Raw genomic sequence first — 20,020 nt, forward strand, 5'->3', positions numbered from 1 at the left:
GGCTGGAGGTAAATGCCCCTGGATTCAATCCTCAGCAACACACACACACACACGTGCGCGCGCGCGCACACACACACACACACACACACTACAACTTTTTTGGGGGGCGGTACTGGGGATGGAACCCTGGGACATTCTACCTCTGAGCTATACCCTCAGCCCTATTTTTTATTCTTTATTTTGAAAAAGGGTCTTAGCTGGGCGTGGTAGTGCACGCTTGTAATCCTAGTACTTGGGAGGCTGAGACAGGAGGATCGCGCAGGTTCGAAGCCAGTCCCAGCCACTTACTGAGGCTCTCAACAACTTAGTGAGACCCTGCTTCCAAGTAAAATATAAAATATGTATGGGAATGTAGCCCGGAGGTAGAAAGCCCCTGGGTTCCATTTCCAGTACCACAAAAAAAAAAAAAAAAAGAAAGAAAGAAAGAAAGAAAAGAAAAAGGGTTTCACTGAGTTGCAAAGGGCCTCACTAAGTAGCTGAGGTTGTCCTTGAATCATAATCCTCCTGTTTCAGCCTCCCAGACGCTGCGATTACAAGCTTGTGCCACCACACCCAGCTTCCACAACTGTGTGTGTTGGGGGGGAGGTTTTACTGGGGATTGAACCCAGGGGCATTTTACCTCCAAGTTACACCCCCAGCCCTATTATTTTTATTCTTTATTTTGAAACAGGGTCTCACTAAGTTGCAGAGGACGTCACTGACTTGCAGAGGCTGGCCTTGAATCTGCGATCCTCCTTTCTCAGCCTCACAAGTACTGGGATTATAGGTGCACCACCACGCCCAGCTGTGGGGTCCCTATTTTGATGGTCCCTCCAGCACGTGTCCAGTGAGCGTATGGGTGACTTGGTCTGGAGCCGTCGATGTCAGAACCACTTTGGGACAAAAGGATTGTCACCTTTTTTCCCAGTGAGAATACCAAGGCTCTGGGAAGTTGAATACCTTGTCCAAAGTCAGCGTCTCAGTCTACGGCGACGGCAGCTGCCGCGACTCCCCTCCTTCCTGCCTGTTCTCACCCTTTGGGCTCAGACTAGTTTCAGGACACAGATTTGACTTAGACGTGCCAGGGCTCAAAAGCAACTGTCTCCATTCCCCTGTTACCAGCTGCCCGTGGGCAAATTAGTTGTTCTTTCCTTCTCTGTAAACCGGAAGCCTTAGTGATCCCACTCTGTGCTGCTCGTGACAATTAATGGTGCTGACTCAGGGCACTGATGTCTCCTACTTACTGTTGTTCATACAGCACCTGGCCTTTTTTTTTTTTTTTTTTTGTAGAGGTGGAGAGAGTACCAAGGACTAAACCCAGGGGCGGTCTACCAGCCCTTTTTTCTTTCTTCTTTTTTTTTAATTTTTAATTTTTTTTTTTTTTTTTTTGGTGGTACAAGGGATTGAACACGGGGCATTCTCTCTCCAAGCTATATTTCATTTATTTATTTATTCATTATTTGTTTACTTATTTTGCGGTACTAGGGGTGGAACCCAGGGGGCACCCCCAACCCTATTTTTTATTATTTTGAAACAGGGTCTCACTGAGTTGCAAAGGGCCTAAGTAGCTGAGGCTGTCCATGAACTGCGATCCTCCGGTCTCGGCCTCCCAAATGCTGGGATTACAAGCGGGCACCACCACGCCTGGCATCTCCCAGCCCTTTTAATATTTTATGTTGGTATAGGGTCTTGCTAAGTTGCTAAGGCTGGCCTTATCAAGGGTGATGGGTCCTTTCAGGAACTCAGGATCGGCGGGATCTTTGGCTAACATAACAAGAATTTCAGCACACGCCAGTCAGACCCATAGACAACAGTTCATTTGGGACAGTAGGAAATACACATACAAGGGAAAATGGAAGCCATCTCGAGAGGGAGCGCGACACCTTGGGGAGGCAGGGCTCTCTTCTTATAGGGGACTTTGGTGAGGTGTAGACTAGGGGAGGTAGGTGAGGCTGACCTCAGCCTGGGAGTCCTGAGGCGACTCCTGGTGGTCTGGTTAACCTTAGGGTCCTCAGGATGATCGAGGTCTTCATTATCTGATTAACGGATAAGCTGAAGAGTGTCCTAAATTAGAGGTTTCTCAAGATAACCTGTCTTAGCCGGGCGTGGTGGCGCACACTTGTAATCCCCACTCTTGGGAGGCTGAGACAGGAGGATGGCACAGGTTCGAAGCCAGCCTCAGCTAAACTTAGTGAGGCTCTCAGCAACTTAGTGAGACCCTGTTTCCAAATAAAATATATAATAGGTCTGGGAGTATAGCCTGGAGGTAGAAAGCCTCTGGGTTCCACCCCCAGTACCACCAAAAAAAAAAGAAAAGATAACCTGTCTTGAGCGGGGCGTGGTGGTGCGTGCTTGTAATCCCAGCGTTCGGGAGGCTGAGACAGGAGCACTGTGATTTGCTGCCAGCCTCAGCTATTTAGTGAGGCTCTTTGCAATGGTTAGACTCTGTTTCAAAAATAAAGAATAGCCTTGCGGTGGCGTACACTTGTAATCCCTGCGCTTGGGAGGCAGAGACAGGAGGGTCGTGCAGGTTAAGAGACCCTGTTTCCAAATAAAAATATAAAAAATAGGTCTGGGAGTGTAGCCCGGAGGTAGAAGGGCTTCCAGGAACCCCAGTACCAAAAAAAAAAAAAAAAAAAAAAAAAAAAAAGAATAAACCAGGCATGGTGGCACATGCTTGTACTTGTAATCCCAGCATTTGGGAGGCTGAGACCAGAGGAGTGTGGTTCACGGACAGCCTCAGCTACTTAGGACCTTTGCAACTCAGTGAGACCCTGTTTCAAAATAAAGAATAAGCCAGGCGTGGTGGCGCACGCTTGTAACACCAGCATTTGGGAGGCTGAGACAGGAGGATCCCGATTTGCAGACAGCCTCAGCTACTTAGTGAGGCTCTTTGCAACTTAGTGAGACCCAGTTTCATATTAAAGAATTAAAAATAGGGCAGGGAGTGCAGCTTGAAAGTTGAAAGGCCCCGAATTCCACCCCCAGTACCGCAAAAAAAAAAAAAAAAAAAAAAAAAAAAAAAATATATATATATATATATATATATATATATATATATATATATATATTAATGTACAGGGCAATTATGGTTTCTTTTAGCCAACCCTAGGATCTAGGTATTTTCCAGAAATTTGGGAGAGAGTGGCCTGGAAAAGAGAACTGGTTAGGGTCAAGGTCAAATAAAGATCAATGCACTTTGGCACTAGGTTCTTATATTAAAGCTATATTTGGCTTTTTCTTCCTGTCTCCTTTCTACCTTTATTTCTTCTATCTCTCATCAGCCTGGAACCTGCGGGCCGCCTTTCAGTCTCTCCAGCACTGGGATTGCAGGAGTGCGCCCTGCGCCCTCACCCCGCTGCACCTGCCTCCTCCAGTTTATCTGGATCCATTCATCGAATCCTCATAATACCCATTTTCCGGAGAGCAGACTGAGGCCGTGAGGAGTTAAGTAATTCTCCAAGTTCTCCCCTCCAGAAAATGGTGGCAGAGCTCAGGCCCTGCGTGGCAGTCCGTCGGCCCCGCGCTCCCGGAGCGGCTGGACCGCGGCGTCTCCCTCCCGGGAGCAGGACGGTGGCGGCAGGCCTTGGCGGGGCGCCGCCCGCGCGGGGCTGGGTGGGGAAGGCGCGGGCGGGCCGGGGCGGGCCGGGGCGGGGGGCCGGGCCGCGGAGCCCGTAAAAGCTGCCCTGGCCGCGGCTCGGCACCGGCACTGGCAGCCATGGCGCGTCCCAGCCTCCTGACCATGGGCCTGGCTCTGCTCGCCATCAGCCTCCTGGTGCTGTCGGGCGCCGAACCGCGGGAAGCCAGGACCGGACGACGCCAGGATCTGTCCCCCGAGGACCCGCAGGCGCAAAGGGCGGCGCAGATGGCCGTGGCCAGCTACAACATGGGCAGCAACAGCCTCTACTACTACCGCGACACGCACATCCTCAAGGCGCAGAGACAGGTGCGTTGGGCGAGGGAGCCCGGCGGGGGAGGTGGGTGAAACGGGGTCTCACCAAGTCCCCAGGGCCTCACAAGATGCTGAGGCTGGCCAAGAACCTGTGAGTCGCCCGTCTCGGCCTTTCCAGTACTGGGATCACAGGTGTGCTCCACCACGCCCCGCTACAATGCTTCTTAAAAACCCAGTGAAGCCAGGTGTGCTGGCACAGGCTTGTCATCCCAGTACTTGGGAGGCTGAGACAGGAGGATCACAGGTTCTCGGCCAGCCTCAGCAACTTGTGTAGCTCAGGTGTAGAACACCTCTGGATTCAACACACACACACACACACAATCAAATGAAGCCAGGTGTGATGGCGTACACCTGAAACCCTAGTACTTAGAGTGAGACAGAGGATTTCAGGTTTAAGGCCATCCTTATCAATTAGCAATTTAGGTGGGGCTCTCAGCAATTTAGTGAGATCCCATTTCAAGATAAAATAGGGCCCGGAGTGGTGGCGCACGCTTGTAATCCCAACATTCGGGAGGCTGAAACTGGAGGATCGCGGTTCGAGGACAACCTCAGCTACTTAGTGAGGCCCTCTGCAACTCAGTGAGACCCGGTTTCAAAATAAAGAATAAAAGATAGGGCAGGGGGTGTAGCTCAGAGGTCAAATGCCCCTGGGTTCCATCCCCAGACCCGCAAAAAAAGAAAAAAAAGATAAAATAGAGCCAGACATATGGCACACACCTGTAATTCCAGTACTTGGGAAGGTGAAATAGGATTGTTCAGGGACAGCCTCAGCAAACAGTGAAACTCTCGTCAACCTAGCGAGACCCTGTTTCATACTCAAAATAAAATAGAGTCGGGCGTGGTGGCGCATGCCTGTAATCCCAGCATTTGGGAGGCCGAGACGGGAGGATCGCGGTTCATGGCCAGCCTCAGCTACTTAATGAGGCCCTTTGCAACTCAGTGAGACCCTATTTCAAACTTAAGAATAAAATATAGGGCTGAGGGTGTAGCTCAGAGGTAGAATGTCCCTGGGCTCAATCTCTAGTACCATAAATAAATAAATAAATAAATAAATAATAAAATAGGCCTGGAGGTGTAGCTCAGGAGTAGATTGTCCCTGGGTTCCATCCCCACTAGCACCAGAAAGAAGGAAAGAAAGGTAGATCAAATTAAATGCCAAAAATCACAAGGAACCCAACACCTGAATTTCAAGGGGAGAAGGCTCCAGCCCTGAGCACACGCCTCCCTCGCCGGCCCTGGTCCTGGCCAGATGGAGGCAGAAGGGGCGTCTTCGCCTCCCTCGTGCCCGCCCAGCTTCAGGAAGCTGTGCCCCGTGCCCGCTGCCCCAGGGCCCCAGCTCGGCCACCCTCCGCCCGGCCTGAGCCCCAGGACCCTGCATGCGCCTGGCCAGAGGGAGCAGCTGGAGGGCGAGGGGCACGGGCGGGTCCCCGGCTGCCCTGACCTGCCCGCCTCGTCCCCAGCTGGTGGCTGGCGTCAAGTACTACCTGACTATGGACATGGAGAGCACGGAGTGCAGGAAGACCCGGGTCTCGGGAGACCACATGGACCTCACCACCTGCCCCCTGGCCACAGGGGTGCAGCAGGAGGTAAGGCGCCGCCCCAGCCAGGGCCCTCACAGCCGAGCCCCTCGGCGTCCACCCTGCGCGGTGCGGCTGGCCAGGCTCGGGCTGGAGGAGCCTGGCCTTTGGGTGATCAGCCCTCAGGCCAATGTGAGGTGCAGGGAGGAGAGGCCGGGGCTTCCCAGAGGGTGGGGGCTGCTGGAGAGATCTGGACCTAGCTCTAGCCATCCGACTCTGTCCCTTGGGCCCCTCTCTGGCCCCAAGGCTGGGTGCTGGAGGGAGGCCTGCTGGGCTGGACTCATCCCTCCCCACTCCCTGCTCGCTCCACAGAAGCTGCGCTGTGACTTTGAGATCCTCCTGATTCCCTGGAAAAATTCCTCTCAGCTTCTGAAGCACGACTGTATGCAGATGTAATGGCCACGTTGGGCGTGGGGAGCAGGTGGCGTGGGGAAGGCGCCTCAGGGTTTGGGCAATAAACCTCAGCACTGCTGCCTGCCTTGGCTGCTTCTGCGTGCTCGTGCGTCCCCTCCACATCCCTCTGCTGCCCCGGTGGCTCCCAGCACCCCAGGTTGTAGGCACCTGCGGCCCTGCGCGGGAGAGTCTGCTGTCCCAGTGGATAGTGCTGAGGGGCGGGGTTCATCCCTTGAACCCAGAGACCCTGTCATCCCACTCTCACAGACAGGGACAGGCTCCAGAGCCCCCAAAGGGCCAGAGGCGCCCAGTGGTCTCAGAGGCCAGGGCTGGGACACCAGAGTGCAGAAGAGGGCTAGTGTCTGGGAGCTCTCTGGAGGCCCCTGTGTCCTGTTCTCAGCACCCAGGAAGGGATCTGGGGTGTTTGTGGGAGTTCAGCCCGGTGGGCCCCAGGACACCTAGCCCCTGGCCCACAAACGTTCCTGTGCCTGTGGGTGTCCAGGGGAGGCCGGGAAAGCACTGAGGTCCTCAGTGGAGGGTCCACCAATGCGTGCCCTGAGCAGGACCCCTGGAGGGGCTGGACACAGAGCCCCAGCCAGAGGGAGGGAGGAGTCCACAGGAGGGCCAGGTTCTATTTAACGTCATTTAAAGGAGAGTTATAACACTCTTTGCGTGCCTGTATTTGTGGCTGCAGGACACACACACACACACACACACACACACACACACACACACTTCCAGACACCAGACACGCTCCAAAAAACACCAACACCCACATTCTAGCAACTCAGAAACAGAGGCAACTGGCAGGGGGGCACGCCCCTGCGAGCCAGGATATGCGCACAGACCCCAGCACAAGGCCTGCCCTGTGCTGTGCGCAGACGCGTTGCTCCGACACACACATACCAGGAACAGGACCCAGCAACTGGAGGCCTCGAGGGCGCCGAGTGTTGGCAGTGTCACGCCAACCCTCACCCCCACCTGTGCCCGCCTGGGCCCTGCCCAGCGCCACCTTCTGAGCAGCAGCGCCATCTTTCTGCTGCCCTTGGGGACAAATCCAGGTGGGGGCAGAGAGGTGGAACCCAGAAGCTGAATGCCACCTAGGAGCCCGGATACCTGAGGGCTGGTTTTGACAGGGACATGGGATCCTATCAGCCGTGGCGGCTCAGTGGCCTGGGGAGGGACGTGGCACCCTTCCTAAGGTTTCCATGCGCCACCAAGCAGGCGGGTGGCAGGAAATGCTTGTTAGATGAATGTGCTAGGAGGTCCTGGGTGGGGCGAGGCCCGGGATGTCTGCCTAGTGACTTTTCCACCTCTGGAATCTCTGCCCAGTCCCACATGGCATTTCCTCTGCAGTGTCTATTCCTGGGCCCTGGGCCAGCCAGTGCCTTCAGCCAGCCAGAGAGGGGACAGCTGTTTCTGTCCTGGGGTCCAACCACTGTCTGCTCCAACCCAGAGGTGAGGGGTGGTTGTCAAAACTGTCACTCGGGACTGGCTTCCACCAAGGGTGAGAGTTGTAGATGGTGGAAGATCCCCGGCCCCCAGGCCAAGCCTGGCTTCGCCTGATTCGGTGCTAGGTCTTCAGGGCCCAGCACAGGCCACTCAGCCGTGGGCACAGGGTCTCTGGACATCTGGTGCAGGCTCAGGCCATGAGGAGGGGTCTCCCAACAGCAGCTAGTCCCTCCCACACACCCCTGCCTCTACCCACCCTGAGCCAGAAGGACCTGAACAGCTGTCCCAATCCCTGGATGCTACCATCCAATCCCAGGCAGGACAAGAGATGGCAGTGACCCCTGACCTCTGGGTTCCTGAGAGCCCCACGGGACTCGTACCCTTATACTGGACACTAGGGAGGCTGCTAGGCCCAAGTTCCTGGGCTCAGGCCCCATTTCTGGAGCCTATTATTTTCCCCACCCCGACCCTGGTAACCCTGAGCTGTTCCAGCCTATCCTATTTCTTCTGGCCTAGGGCCAGAAGGGTGGGTGTTCTTCCCCAAGGTACCACCCTCTCTGTCCCTTCCTGGCACCTCCAGTCCGGTCCCGAGCCTGCTCTCAGCCCTGCATCACCCCCCTGGCTGCTGAGCGGGGATGCCAGGTCCTGAGGCCAGAGGGGATCCAAGATCAGCCCCTTTCACAGGCGCCACTCACACACCTCCGCCCTGTGCTCCGCCACTGAGGACACAAAGCCTTCTGGAGTTTTCAAACTCTGTTGGGACACCAGCCCCACAGGGCCGATACAATCATTCTAGCAGAACTGGGGACTCGTCCCCCCGCCCTCAGGCTGCTTGCCGGGCGTTCCAGTCTCTCCAGTGGCTCTCGACGGGGTCACTTGAAGTCTTCTTCTCCAGCCTGTGGGGGGGACGGAAGGCGAGTGGATGAGGTGGTGCCCACCCTGCCTTCCCAATGCCCACGTGACTGGCACAGCCCTGGGGCCCCCTCCCCCCCAGCCGGCTCACCTCAAAGGTAGTGTCCACGATCTCATCGATGACACTCGCCTGGGACCTGAACTGCTGCTGCTGCTGCTCTACAGCTGCCACGAGCTGCAGGAACTGGAACTGGAGCTGCTTCTGGCTGGGGCGGAGGCAGTGGCTCGGACCCCGGGGCTCTTCTTGCCAATCTTCCCCCCAAAACTAACAGCATCCTAGACCTCCATTTCCAGTATGTCTCATTTCCTTTATTTTTTCTTTTTCTTTTTCTTTTTTTTTTTTTTTGCTAGTGAGGATTAAACCCAGAAACTATCTCCAACCTACATCCCCAGCTCTAGTTTATTTTTAAATTTTTTATTTTATTATTATTATTATTATTATTATTATTATTATTATTTTATTATTATTTTGCAGAACTGGGGATGGAACCCAGGGGCATTTTACCTCCAAGTGACACCCCCACCCCTATTTTTTTATTCTTTATTTTGAAACAGGGTCTCACTGAGTTTCAAAGGGCCTCCCTAAGTAGCTGAGGCTGGCTTCGAACCTGCGCAATCCTCCAGTCTCAGCCTCCCAAATGCTGGGATTACAAGTGTGTGCCACCGCTCCTGGCTTATTTTTTATTTTGATAAAGGGTCTGGCTCAGTTGCTGAGGGTCTCAAGCTGCTAAGGGTCTCACGAAGAGGCCGAGGCTACCATCAAATCTTCGACCCCCTACCTCTGGCCTTCCTAGTACTGGAATTTCAGGCGTGTGCCACCACACCCCGACAGTCTGTCTCTTTTTTTTTCCTTTCAGGTCTGGGGATGGAACCCAGGGGCATTTGACCTCCAAGATACACACCCTGCCCTATTTCTTATTCTTTATTTTGAAAAAGGGTCTCACTCAGTTGCGGAGGGCCTCAGTAAGTAGCAGAGGCTGTCCGCGAACCGCGATCTTCCAATCTCCACCTCCCAAATGCTGGGATTACAAGCGTGCGCCACCATGCCCGGCCTGTCTCCTTTTTAATACCTAACAAACTCATTTCTTCCTGTACCGGGAGGATTCTGGCAATTATTGGTTTAGCCACCCAGTCATCCATCTTTCTATGCATTCAGCCACCCATCTCTGTGCCCCCCCATCTATGCCAGGGACCCACAGCCATATCTACCCACCTAACCATCCATTCGCTCCTCCATCCTACTACTGAGTCCCCCATATCCACCGGTCCCTCCCGAGGTCCACCCCCCCTCGACCATTTTCTCACCCACCATGATCTACCCATCCTCCCACTGGATCTTATCAGTCCTTCCACCAAACACACAGAAAATAGCACATGCCGTGAGATGCTCCAAGGATGTAGATAAACGAGAGCCAGGCTTCCCACAGACAGACCTCCTTGAAAAACGCTGGCAAGCACAGCACGGCGTGCTGAGAGCCCCGAGGGGACCAGGAAAGGCCCCTGGAGGGAGGGCCACCCAGCTGAGTTTGGAAGACGGATGGTTTGCCAGGCCGGAGCAGGGCTCCTGGTACTCCAAAGTAGAAGACCAGCGGGAGGCACAGTCACGGGGTGAGGGAGGGCTCAGGGAAGGATGCCTCTGGGAGTGGGCAAGTTGAGGTCAGACATCTGAGAGTGTCAAGGCAAGGAGCCTGGAGCTTATCATCTGAAGAGGGAAGGCACCATTGTAAGGGATAAAACTCAGGGCAAGCCGGGCGTGGTGACACATGCCTGTAATCCCAGTATTTGGGAGACTGGGACAGGAGGATTGCTGGTTCTCGGACATCCGCGGCTACTTAGCGAGGCCTTCCACAACTTAGTGAGACCCTGTTTCATAATAAAGAATAGGTAGAACATCTTTGGGTTCAATTCCTAGTAACACACACACACACACACACACACACACACACACACACACACACAATAAATAACTAGATCTGGGGGTACAGCTCAGAGATAGAATTCCCCTGGATTCAATCCCTAATACCCTCCCCACAAATTAGCCAGTCTACACTGAAGATCCGCTCTTGGTGGATGGAATCGGGAAAGTATGGCAGAGGAATGGACAGCCAGACAAGGTGGTCAACACTGTGGAGGAGGAACAGGACTGGAACTCAGCCCTCTCAACTCCTGGTCATCTGTGCCTGGCCTGAGCATCCAGAGAACATTCCAGGAGGACAGCACAGTGCAAGCAAAGGCCCAGAGGTCAACAAGTAAGTGCTATCTCTGCTTGCTTGGCACATACCCTAACCCTAAAGAGAATGGGCCAGCCCGGCGTGATAATGCACGCCAGTAATCTCAGTGCTTGGAAGGCTGAGAAAGGAGGATCTAAGGTTTGAGGCCAGCCTCAGCAATTTAGTGAGCTCTCAGAAACTTGGTGAGATCTTGTTCAATAAATAAATACGAGCCAGGCACGGTGGTGCATGTTTGTAATCCCAAGATTTGGGAGGCTGAGACAGGAGGATTCACAGCCAGCAGGTCACAGACAGTCTCAGGTACTTAGGGAGGCCCTTTGCAACTCATTGACACCCTGTTTTAAAATAAAGAATAAAAATAGGGCTGGAACCAGGCACGGTGGCGTACGCTTGTAATCCCAGCATTTAGGAGGCTGAGACAGGAGGATCTGGATTCACGGACAGCCTCAGCTACTACTTAGTGAGGCCCTTTGCAACTCAGTGAGACCTTGTTTCAAAATAAAGAATAAAAAATAGGGCTAGGGGTGTAGCTTGGAGGTGGAATGCACCTGGGTTCCATCCCCAATACCAAATAAATAGATAAATAGGGCTGGGGTGAGCTTAGAAGTAGAATGCCTCTGGGTTCAGTCCCCCAAACCACACACAGAAAAAGAGCTTAGGCAAAGCAAGGCTGTTCTGGGCTGGCGATGGCTGCAGTGTTAATGTGGGAGGCTGGCGCAGGCCTGGTCGGGCAGGGCGCCGAATGCCGAGCCAAGGAGTCTGGACTCTCACTTGAGCGGGCAGAGCCCTGAGGCGCTCGCTCTTGGGCCAGCCCTGCCCTGCCGGGCTTGTAGAGAGAACCTCGGGGAAGCCAGGCCTGAAAGTCAGAAAGCCGGACTTGGACCGAGGACCCCTCCGGGACCCCGGTCCCCAGGCAGGAGACAGGGATGGGGTTGAGTGACTGGCCTCCAGGGCTTTGCCCAAGCTGCTCTCCTCACGATCCCTGCATCCCAGCACAGGTGGCTAGAGCCGGGCCCTCAGCGCTAGGGGCGCAGGCTGCGTCCTCTCTGGGTCCCTGCAGCCCTCACGGGCCTGGCCTTGGCGAGGGTGGAGGGGGCGGGGTCCCTGCTGCTGGACTCCACAGGGTGCGGTGGCCCCTCCCGAGGCGGCGCCCAGATCGCCCCTCGCTTCTCAGCTCCTCCTCACCTCTCTGTCAAGTTCCCAAACTTCCTCTCGATGAAGTCCTTCCACATGATCTCCTCGCTCAGGTTATCGTCAGGGTCTGCACGAAGAGGCAGCGCGGCAGGGAGAGGGTTAGATTCAGAGGGGGGAGGCACGGAGTGCCATCCGGGGCCCCCAAAGAGCCGGCTTTCCAGGAATGCAGCACGTGCCCCTGTCCAGCATCCATGTCCTTCCTTCCTTCCTTCCTTCCTTCCTTCCTTCCTTCCTTCCTTCCTTCTGTCCTTCCCTTCTTCCTTCTTTCCTTCCTTCCTTTCTTTTCTTTCTTTCTGTGTCTCTCTGTCTCTGTCTCTTTGTCTCTCTCTCTGTACTAGAGATTGAACACAGGGGCATTCTACCTTCTAGCTACACGCCCCAGCCCTATTTATTTATTTATTTATTTTTGCGGTAATGGAATAGAACCTAGGGGCATTCTACCACCAAGCTACACCCCCAGCCCTATTTTTCATTATTTTGAAACAGGGTCTTACTGAGTTGCAAAGGACCTCACTAAGTAGCTGAGGCTGTCCTCGAACTGCGACCCTCCTGTTTCAGCCTCCCAAATGCTTGAATTACAAGTGTGCACCACCACACATGAGTTTTATCTATTTATTTATTTATTTATTTATTTATTTATTTATGTGTGTTACCAGGGATTGAACCCAGGGACATTCTACCTCTCAGCTACACCCCCAGCCCTATTTTTGTGTGTGTGGTACTGGGGTTCCTGGAAACCCTTCTACCTCCGGGCTACACTCCCAGACCTATTTTTACATTTTTTGATTTGGAAACAGGGTCTCCTAAGCCAGCGTGTGCGGCTGGCTTCGAACCTGCGTGATCCTCCTGTCTCTGCCTCCCAAGCGCGGGGATTACAAGCGTGCGCCACCACGCCCGGCCTATACTTTATTTGGAAACAGGGTCTCACTAAGTTGCTGAGAGCCTCACTAAGTAGCTGAGGCTTCGAACCTGTACGATCCTCCTGTCTCAGCCTCCCAAGCGCGGGGATTACAAGCGTGCGCCACCACGCCCAGCCCACATCTCACATTCTAAAACTCTGAGATTGCCAGGCATCATGGCCCATGCCTGTAATCCTGGTACTTGGGAGGCAGAGAGAGGAGAATTGTAGGTTTGAGGCCAGCCTTAGCAACTTAGAGAGACCCTGTTTCAAAATAAAAAGAATAAGCCAAGTGTGGTGGCACATGCTTGTAATCCCAGCATTTGGGAGGCTGAGACAGGAGCATCACGATTTTGCGGACAGCCTCAGCTACTTAGTGAGGTCCTCCACAACTTAGTGAGACCCTGTTTCAAAATAAAGAATAAAAAATAGGGCAGGGGTGTAGCTCAAAGGTCGAATTTCCCTGGGTTCCATCCCCAGACACCCCCCCACACACACACACAGAAAAATAGGGCTGGGGGTGTAGCTCAGAGATAGAGTGCCCTTGGGTTCCATCCCAAGTCCTGAAAAAAAAAAAATAGGTCTGGGGCTTTAGCTCAGAGGTAGAGTGCCCCTGGGTTCATCCTCAGTACCACACACACACACAAATAAATAAAATAAAATAGGGCTGGGAGTGTGGATTGGAGGTAGAATGTACCCAAAATAAACAACAACCACTCTGACCCTGGCTGTGAGACTCTGTGCACTGCTGGGGAGGGAGGCTGGCCAGGTGGAGTCCGGCCCTGTGCTAGGTGGGACCAGGGTGGCGGCCAGACCTGTCTTCTGGAGCTCTGTCAGCGAGTCGTCCAGCAGCTTCTCGGTCTTCATGGCGGCTTTCTGGGGAGAAGAGGCCTCAGTTCTGCAGGCGTCCTCGCCCCCCTGGACGCCGGGCGCCCGCCCGCCCCAGCTGGTACCTCTTGCTTCACTTTCTCCAAGCCTTTGAGCAGCGCCATCTGGAAGTTATCCACCAGGACAGCAATCACCAGGCTGGCGAGGAAGGGGCCAGTGGGTCTTCTCCAGGGGGACCTGGAGAAAAGCCCCTGTACCCCACCCCGTTAAGCGGGGCCGCCAGGGTGAGGCGGGCGGGGGCTCCGGGACGGGCTCAGTGCGGAGAGGGCAGGAGCCTCACTTGAGGAAGATGAAGTACTGGATGATGATGTAAACCATGAGGATGGGAATGATGTACCAGGCGCCTGGGGGAGGGAGGGCTGTCAATCACCGCGGCCCCTGCTCGCTGCGCCCCTGCCCCCGGCCTCAGAAGCCCCCGACACAGGTGGGGTCTCTGGGCCCTTGGGACCGGCCCACCTTCAGCCCGGCTATCCAAGTAGATGAGCGACCAGTCGTCCAGGGTGAGCAGGGTGAAGAGCGTGAAGATGGTGGTGAAGATGTTCTGGAAGCGCTTGGGGTCCGACTTGCGGAACAGCGCCCGGAGGACCACAGAGAAGAGGACTGGCTGCTGAGGGCCACACAGGCTCATGGTGCTCCCGCCCCGGCCGCCCCTGCTCCCGCCAGCCCAGGCTCAGGATACAGAGGCAGGTAAACATGAGGGTCAGGATGGCCACGATGGATGGCAAGGATCCGCTCAGGGTCCCCGTCACTTCCTGGAGGCTGGTCAGGATGCTGTGGGAGGGGGGAAGGAGGCTGAGGCAGTGGGGTAGGGGTCTGCCACCCAAACCCTGATTGACTGATGACCCAAGGGAATCCTGACCCTTTCCTGGAAAATGAAGAGACTGATCCCAGCACAGTGGCCTACACCTGCAATCTCAGTCCTTGGGAGGCTAAGACATGAGGACCACAGGTTCAAGGCTAGCCTCAGCAACTGAGCGAGACCCTGTTTCAAAATAAAAAAAAAATTGAGAGCCCGGCATGGTGGTATACGCTTGTAACCCCAGCATTTGGGAGGCTGAGACAGGAGGATCGCAGGTTCTTGAACAGCCTCAGCTACTTAGTGAGGCCCTCTGCAACTCAGTGAGACCTGGTTTCAAAATATAGAAAAAAAAAATAGGACTGGGGGTGTAGCTCAGGGGTCGAATCCTTCTGAGTTCCATCACCAGACCCGCAAAAATAAATAAAGAAAGAAAGAATAAAAAATAGCAGGTGTAGCTGGAGGTAGAATGCCCTTGGGTTCAATCCCCAGTACTGCAAAAATAAATAAATAAATAAATTAATTAATTAATTAAAATAGGGCTGGGAGTGTCCCTTGGAGGCAGAATGGCCCTAGGTTCAATACCCAGTACAAAAAAAAAAAAAAAAAAAAGAAGACTGATTCCAGCAATGAATCCCAAGGACCCCCCCCCATCCTTTGCTCGGCCACAGTGGCTTCCTGGGGAACCCAGGCCTGCGTCCCACATCTGAGCAGACACCTGAGCCTCCGCAGGACGCGGATGGCCCTCAGCGCCCTCATGCTCTTGAAGACCCTGAGGAGGCGGTAGAGGCTCTGGCTGTAGAAGGAGAAGGACAGGGAGTTGATCTGCATGAGCGCGAAGTCCAGCACCGCCATGAGCATGATGAAGAAGTCTGAGGGGAGAGGGTGCGGAGTGGGCGGGCTCTCCCGAGACCCGCACCCCACCCCCAGCAGCTCAGCACCCCACCCGGCCCCGACCCTACGCACCCAGATTGTTCCACAAGTCATAAAAATACGATAGGCCCAGGGCGATGAGCTTGAGCATGGCTTCCACTACGTAGACGCAGAGAAAAATGCAGTCCAGGAGGAGGAAGTAGTACTCTGGGAGGAAACCGGGCTCCCTCAGGGCGCGCCCCGCCGCCCCATCACGGGGCTCCCGCGAGCCCACGGACTGAGCTCCCCCTAAGCGACCGTGTGCTGAGCTCTGCCTCAGTCGTCCCGTCTGTAACGGGGATGCTAACCGTCTGCCCATGGAGTCAGGAGCATCAGTGCCCGCGACTTTAGCACGTGGCGGGCCCTTTCCTCCGCCCTGCTCCACGGGGCTCCAGGCCAGTTCCCCAGCGAGCTTTCCACACGCACCCCTCCTCCGGGGGCGGCCTCCTCGAGGGGGGCTGGAGCAGCAGAGCTCCGGGACCCCGCCCCCCCAGAGCCGCAGGGTTAGAGCAGATGCGCCCCCTGGTGGCTGCATCACGATCAGCACAGCTTGTGGTTGCGCTGACCTGGGCAGGACCTTTGGAGTCTCGCTTCTAGCACAGATGACTTCCCGGATGAGGACCGAGGGTGCTATGTTGTAAACCCCCCCCCCCCACTGGATCAGGTACCAGTGGAGCTGGAAGATCAGGAGCCTTTGCCATCAGGACAGGGACCCCTGGTTCTTACCACCCCGAACCTCAACTTCAGCGAATGTTTGGGCTATAAGCATGATGGTATTCAGGCAGACGACGATGAAGATGAAAGTTTCGAAGGCCAGGGACTCCGTCAGCTGCCAGATCAATTTCCGGAAGCCCCAAATAACGAGGCTTACTTTTTCCTTCAACGACTGGAAGATGTCTACCGAGTGTGGCTTCTTGTGCCCCCGCGGCAGCCGGCCTGTTTTCACAGGGTCAGATAGTCATGTCTGCAGGTGAGAAGTGTGGGCATCCCAGACCACCCCTCCTCTTGCTGAGCCTTTCCTCTTTAAGATCGGAGAGATAGCCTCCCCAAGCCAGGCGCGGTGGCTAATCCCAGGACTTGGGAGGCTGAGAAGGAGGTTCATGCCTACCATACTTAGTGAGGCCCTCTGCAACATTAGTGAAATCAGTAGTAAAAATATTGGTAAATTAATTAAAAAATTAGTAAAAATATTAGTCAAAATTCGTCACAGAATAAAAAATAGGGTGGGGTGTAGCTCGGAGATAGAATGCCTCTGGGTTCAGTCTTCCAGTATTTAAAAAAAAAAAAATCCTGTTGAAACCTCTTTTCTTCCTAGCCCCCCCCCTTTGGTTTTTTTGGTTTGTGTTTGTTTTGGTTTGGTTTGGATTTTTTGTTTGCTACTCAAGTTTGAACCCAGGGGCATTCTACTTCTGAGCTACACCCCCAGCTTTTTTATTTATTTTATTTTTTTTTACTTTTGCGATACCGGGGATTGAACTCAGGGGTATTCTACCTCTGAGCTACACCCCCAGCCCTGTGTCCCCGTCCCCCCCCCCCCCGTGGTACTAGGGATTGAACACAGGAGTTGTCTACCTCCCAGCTACACCCCCAACCTATTTTTTTGTGTGTGTGGTACTAGGAATGAAATACAGGGGCATTCTACCTCCAAGCTATACCCCAGCCCTATTTTTTTATTATTATTTTGTGTGTGTGTGTGTGGTACTAGGGGTGGGACCCACGGGCTTTTCTACCTCTGGGCTATACTCCCAGACCTATTTTATACTTTATTTGGAAACAGGATCTCACTAAATTCCTGAGAGCCTCACTAAGTAGCTGAGGCTGGCTTTGAACCTGTGCGATCCTCCTGTCTCAGCCTCCCAAGCGCTGGGATTACAAGCGTGTGCTACCACGCCCAGCTCCCAGCTCTATTTTTTATTCTTTATTTGGAAACAGGGTCTCACTGAATTGCAAAGGGTATAAGTAGCTGAGACTGTCCACGAACCACAGTCCTTGAGCCCCTGAAGGGCAGACACTGAGCTGGATTCTTCTCTCTGTCCCCCACCAGGGCCCAGGCAGGCCAGCACCCACGCTCCGCCAGAATGTTGATGTTTGAAAAGCAAACTTGTACCAAGTAAGGCAGTAAGGGCTCAGAGACACCTGGTGGCCTGCAGAGGTGCGGACTTCAGGGGATAGACAATGCCTGGCCTGGTGAGGAGGGAGGAGGCCCAGGCAGGGGAGGGCCAGGTGTGGAGGTGAGCCCGGCGGGGCTTGGGGTGGGGAGGCCCAGCCGGGACTCACTTTTGTGTTTATGAACATGCTCTTCGCTCCAGCTCTCCGAGTCTCTGTAGGTATGCGGATGGACTCTGCTGGAGTGCCGAGAAGGGGTCGAGTAAAAGGTGACGTGGGACTGCGTGAGGCTTTGGCCCAAGCCCTTGCGCAGGTGGCCCGCGATGGGCGACGGGGAGGTGCGAAGGATGCTGTGAGACTTGTGCGGGTAGGAGGCTTGGGACGGGCTCCCGGGGTGCTCCCGGCGGCGGTGGTGGTGGTGCTCCCGGTGGCGGCGCTCTCGGTCTGGGTGGTCTGGGTCTCGGTCCTGGCTGCCCTCGCCGGGGGGCCGACGCTCTCCATGGGAACGAGATATGCCACGCAAGTAGGACCCCTCCGAGGACAGGGAAGGGGTGGCCCCAGGGTGCATAGACTTTCTGGGGCGGGGGGAGGGGGTCCCACCAGCCTGAGGTGGCGCACCAGGGTGGCTGTCGTCACCCTGGTGTGACCTCTCATGGTGGGAAGGCAAGCTGGGGTGGAGAATCCCGCCAGAGGAGAGGTGGGATAAATTCTCACCGAGGTGTTGCCTGTGAACGACTTGGGAGTCGCGACGATGGGAGGAGGCGTCTGCGCGGTTCTGGGAGCCGTGCTCCCTGCTATGGTGCGTCCTTTCTCCGTGGTGCTCCCTGTGTTGAGAGTGCTGAGAAGGGGCGGGGGCTTGGGAGAACCCTGGACCGAGGGCGGAGAGGAGGTGAGGCTGAGGTTTGGAAGAGTGGGAGGGATGGGAGGGATGGGATTCGCCGCCATGGTGATGGCTATCCCTGCGGTGGTGAGCGTGGGCTGCACTAGGGCGGCGTGACACCTGGGGCTGAGAGCCTGGAGCAAGGTTATGGGTGTCTGCTTCATTCTGATCCATAATTTTGCTGGGAAGCGTGGAAGGAAGAAAGAATTGGAACCAACAGGTCTCTTGCTGGCTGCCAAGCTGAGCTCAGTGCCAACTGCGCGCTGGGCTTCTAAGAAGGCCTGACTGTCCTCTTGGAACTCTCAGCGCTGTGATGTCACCAGCTTAGTGAGGCTTGGGCTTTATTTACCAATGCCTCTTTCAACACACCCTTGTAATCCCAGCATTTTGGAAGCTGCGATAGGAGGATCATGGTTTGAGGGCAGACTCGGCTACGTACTGAGGCTCTTTGCAACTCAGTGAGACCCTGTTTCAAAATAAAAAATAAAAAGTAGGGCTGGGGGTGTAGCTCGGAGGTAGAATGCCCCAGGGTTCCATCCCCAGTACCACAAAAAACCAAAGAAACAAAACAAAACAAAACCCCAAATGCCTCTTCCTGGATTTTTCTTCAGAATCGAGAATTATTGTGCCTATTAGAAGATGTGGAACCTGAGGTCCAGCGTGACCAGCACGTCAGTGGCCACAGCCCTTCAGACACTTCTGCCTTGAAGTGAAGAACTCCCTGAGACCTGCTGGCCTAGTTCTCATCCCACTTAGAGACCAGCTGACTGTGAGATGGAGCTGTTTGACTCTCTTACGAGTACCTGTGTGTGCTGGGCGTGGGGGCGCACGCTTGTAATCCCAGAGCTCAGGAGGCTGAGACAGGAGGATGGCACAGGTTCGAAGCCAGCCTCAGCTACTTAGTGAGGCTCTCAGCAACTTAGTGAGACCCTGTTTCCAAATAAAATATAAAATAGGTCTGGGAGTGTAGCCCGAGGTAGAAAAGCCCCTGGGTTCCATCCACAGTACCACAAAAAAAAAAAAAGTACCTGTGTGTGACCTGGGGCTTGTTGCTTCCCTTTCCTGTGTCTCAGTTTCTTCCTCTGTAATTTGGGAATAATAATACCTACTTCAAGGGATTAAAAAAAAATTAAGATAGCTGGGCGTGGTGGCGCACGCTTGTAATCTCTGCACTTGGGAGGCAGAGAAAGGAGGATCGCGCAGGTTCGAAGCCAGTCTCGCTGGCTTAAGAGACCCTGTTTCCAAATAAAAAATATAAAATAGGTCTGGGAGTGTAGCCCGGAGGTAGAAGGGTTCCGTCTCCAGTACCACAAAAAACAAACAAACAAACAAACAACAAAAAAAAAACCCAAAAGATAAACAGACCTAGTGGCGCTTACTTGTAATCCCAGTGCTTGGGAAGCTGAGACAAGAGGATCACAGGTTCAAGGCCAGCCTCAGCAATTTAGTGAGACTTTCAGCAACTGGGTGAGACTCTGTTTCAAAATAAAAAATAAAATAGGGCTAGGCGTAGAGTTTGGAGGTAGAAATCCCCAGTACAAAAAAAAAAAAAAAAAAGTATGCTGGGCATGGTGGCACACACTTGTAATCCCAGTACTTTGGAGGCCAAGACAGGAGGATCCAGGTTTGTGGCCAGTCTCAGCTATTTGGGCCCTCCTCAACTTAGTGAGACCCTGTTTCAAAAATAAAGAATAATGCCCTGGGGTTCCATCCCCAGACCCGCAAAAAAAATAAAAATAAAAAATAGGGCTGGGGCCGGGTGTGGCGCCCCCTCCCCCGCCCCGTGTTTGGGAGGTGGAGACAGGAGGATCGCACAGATCCGAAGCCAGCCGCACTGGCTTAAGAGACTC

General features: G+C 54.3%; 2 protein-coding genes across 2 annotated transcripts; one reads left to right on the forward strand and one right to left on the reverse strand.

Moving 5' to 3' along the window:
• Positions 1 to 3,697: 3,697 nt before the first annotated feature.
• CST6 (cystatin E/M) lies at positions 3,698 to 5,960 on the forward strand (the record flags this gene model as incomplete). Its single annotated transcript, XM_080704109.1, has 3 exons — positions 3,698 to 3,925; positions 5,392 to 5,517; positions 5,821 to 5,960. The coding sequence occupies 3 exons, from the start codon at positions 3,698 to 3,700 to the stop codon at positions 5,902 to 5,904; spliced, it is 438 nt and encodes a 145-aa protein (XP_080560235.1). The 3' UTR covers positions 5,905 to 5,960.
• A 2,265-nt stretch (positions 5,961 to 8,225) lies between these two features.
• CATSPER1 (cation channel sperm associated 1) lies at positions 8,226 to 18,235 on the reverse strand (the record flags this gene model as incomplete). The annotated part of the gene is made up of 13 exons (XM_080693328.1): positions 8,226 to 8,249; positions 8,357 to 8,471; positions 11,682 to 11,757; positions 13,404 to 13,464; positions 13,542 to 13,614; positions 13,757 to 13,820; positions 13,933 to 14,076; positions 14,156 to 14,247; positions 14,991 to 15,144; positions 15,239 to 15,352; positions 15,911 to 16,120; positions 17,462 to 17,894; positions 18,005 to 18,235. The coding sequence occupies 13 exons, from the start codon at positions 18,233 to 18,235 to the stop codon at positions 8,226 to 8,228; spliced, it is 1,791 nt and encodes a 596-aa protein (XP_080549454.1).
• Positions 18,236 to 20,020: the final 1,785 nt, after the last annotated feature.

The sequence above is a fragment of the Muscardinus avellanarius genome (assembly GCF_963383645.1).
Source record: "Muscardinus avellanarius genome assembly, chromosome: 1".
Classification (NCBI taxonomy): Eukaryota; Metazoa; Chordata; class Mammalia; order Rodentia; family Gliridae; genus Muscardinus; species Muscardinus avellanarius.